Source organism: Amphimedon queenslandica, unplaced genomic scaffold (assembly GCF_000090795.2).
Source record: "Amphimedon queenslandica unplaced genomic scaffold, v1.1 AMPQUscaffold_8560_Cont19496, whole genome shotgun sequence".
Lineage (NCBI taxonomy): Eukaryota > Metazoa > Porifera > Demospongiae > Haplosclerida > Niphatidae > Amphimedon > Amphimedon queenslandica.
The window spans coordinates 1-2,630 of record NW_003551163.1 but is presented as its reverse complement, the minus strand read 5'-3'; the positions used below and the strand labels follow the sequence as shown (position 1 = coordinate 2,630).

At 33.0% G+C, this 2,630-nt stretch overlaps 1 protein-coding gene across 1 annotated transcript; it reads right to left on the bottom strand.

Annotated features, from left to right (window-relative positions):
- Positions 1-230: 230 nt before the first annotated feature.
- Positions 231-2,624, bottom strand: LOC109591273 (uncharacterized). Its single transcript, XM_020007035.1, has 3 exons — positions 2,610-2,624; positions 2,415-2,555; positions 231-2,342 (listed from the first exon to the last, which is right to left on the bottom strand). The coding sequence occupies exons 2-3, from the start codon at positions 2,491-2,493 to the stop codon at positions 1,957-1,959; spliced, it is 465 nt and encodes a 154-aa protein (XP_019862594.1). The 5' UTR covers positions 2,494-2,555; positions 2,610-2,624; the 3' UTR covers positions 231-1,956.
- Positions 2,625-2,630: the final 6 nt, after the last annotated feature.

The following is a 2,630-nucleotide window of genomic DNA, read 5'->3' as shown; positions in this document are numbered from 1 at the left end:
AAAGGTAGTTTCTAGTAGTGAAATCACAAAAATTTGGTATTTAGCTATAGGGCAGTGTGTTAGAAGGAGTAGTTGGACAGTCCCAGTGACATCTGTTTCTCTCTGATAAACAGAATGTGTAGGCAGGTAGTTGCCTTATGGAATGCTCAATAAATTGCAATTGTGCAGTTAAGTGACTGCATGCCTACTGAGAGAGTATATATATATATATATATATATATATGCCTATGATTACACGTATGCTTATGCAAATAATCTAATCCATTATTGTAATGCACATGCAAATAAATACACCATAACAGTGAAAGTGAATTTGTCACAAAAATGTCCCAATAGCTCATAAAATTAATAGCTAGTATTTACTAGGCATAAAGTACTAATGACTACTGATGTCAGTCAAATTTATAGATTAGAAAGTAAAAGTTCCTTAAAATAGACAGCAAAGTCCTTGCTATATGTAATCATCATTGTTAACTTGATTTGGATCCATTACTGTGCTGTATAAATCAGAGCTATTGTTGCTAGCATACACTGGTACTGTCTTATTAGTACTACATGTAGTGTACGCTGGATTTTTCTGTAGTGTTTCAGTACTTGTAGCATATACTGGATTATTCTGCAGAGTATTAACATTAGCATCATGGTCATCATTGATAGCAGCATGTAAAGATGTGCTCAACACTTCAGGATTATTTTTGATCATTTCTTCACAAGAACTATACAGACCACTGCCACTATAACTCCACCAACTAGAAATGATGCACTTGATTAGTGGTTGGAGTGAGTAGTGTTGCTAAATAAATAATAAGTTAAAAATTAATAATAGTGCATTAGTACAAATCTACTTTGGAAAACATTTTTACACACTTGGCAATTGGGAAAAGGTAGCAATTGCAGTAAGAAAAACAGAAGTGAGAGGCTGAAAATGAAAAATGAAAACTGTTATGAACAAGTGCAGTATTTACTGAAGTGATTGAAAGTGAACTTGTATCACTGCTATCAGTTGTGCTTGATATTATTGTAGCAGTTGGTTGAGTAGATGTATCTGAAGAAACAAAAAATAGTTAAATAGCCTTGGCCTAGGGAAAATAACTTCATGCACTTGACAATTGGGAAAAGGTGATAATTTTAGTAAGGAAAATAGAAGTGAGAGGCTGAAAATGAAAATAAAAACTGTTATGAACAAGTGAAGTACCGTATGGGACATAATGTTCGCAGAACGCAAATTTCGCAAAATTTACTGAAATTCAAATTTGCAGATTTTAATTTTGCAAATTCTACCACGTGTGTCATGCGGGTACCATATTAAATTAAAATTCACGGATTTTATTTTCGCAAATTTACTTTATCCACAAAATCTGCGGAATTTATATCCTGCGAACATTATGCCCTATACGGTAATTACTGTATTTCAAATCCTCCAAAAATAGTCAGAAACAGCAACACTGGAGGAAAAGGAGCAGTTGTTATGGCTTTGTGCTATGTATGAGTAGTAGCTTTGTGAGCTGATGTTATCCAAAAGAATGCAACAAAAAGTCAACTGACAAGTTGAGACACTTATCTGAAGCTGATTGTACATGCATTTATATAAACACTATATAAACTATTATAACTATTATAATAGTACTACAATACAGATGTACAGGAATGAAAGTAATACCGTATAGGGGTTTAATTTTGTTGGTATAAAATTTCACAAATCTTACCTTCTACAATCATTTTTCCTACTGTGCCACACCTTTTTTGTGGATTTTAATTTCACAAATCTAATAAAAATGCAAAATTAGCGAAATTATTTCCAATGAAATATAACCCCTATACGATGGCTTTTGAAAAAAGGAGACTCTATTATATGAATGAAAAAGAGATAAAAACATTTTGAATAATTATGCAATACGAACTCATGAATATGTAGAAGTAGGATGAGTAGCTATGTAAGCAATTTCAGCAAAAAACTTAATTAATGTGATTGTTAACTTGATTTGGATTCATTGTTGTGCTATATGAATTAGAGTTATTGTTACTAGCATCCACTGGTACTGTGTTACTAGTACTAGCATATGCTGGATTATCCTGTAGTGCTAGAGATCCAGTACTTGTAGCATATGCTGGATTATCCTTCAGAGTATTAACATTAGCATCATTGTTATCATTGATAGCAGCATTTAAGGATGTGCTCAGCTCCTCAGGATTACTTTTAGATCTTTTCTTCACACAAACAATAATACATGCTGTTATTAGTAGACATGTACATACAAGAATTATGCAGACCACTCCCACTATAATTCCACCAACTAGAAATGAATCACTTGGTTGAGTGGTTGGAGTGATGAGTAGTGTTGCTAAATAAATGATATATAGTGCAGATATGGTACAGATATGGTAGATTAGAGGAGGAAAATTATTTCACATACTTGACAATGAGGATGATGATAATGAATGAGAGGATGATTGTGAATTGATAGTAGGAGAAACAGAACTCATTTCACACATTAAAAACTCAGGTGTATCTCTGCAACCTGGTGGCTGCTGGTTTAAAGGTGTTGAAAGAGCTTCTACAATAAAAAATACACATCAACTTATCAATGAACAGTATTTTACTCTCTCACTTTGCTTGATTCTAATCTGAA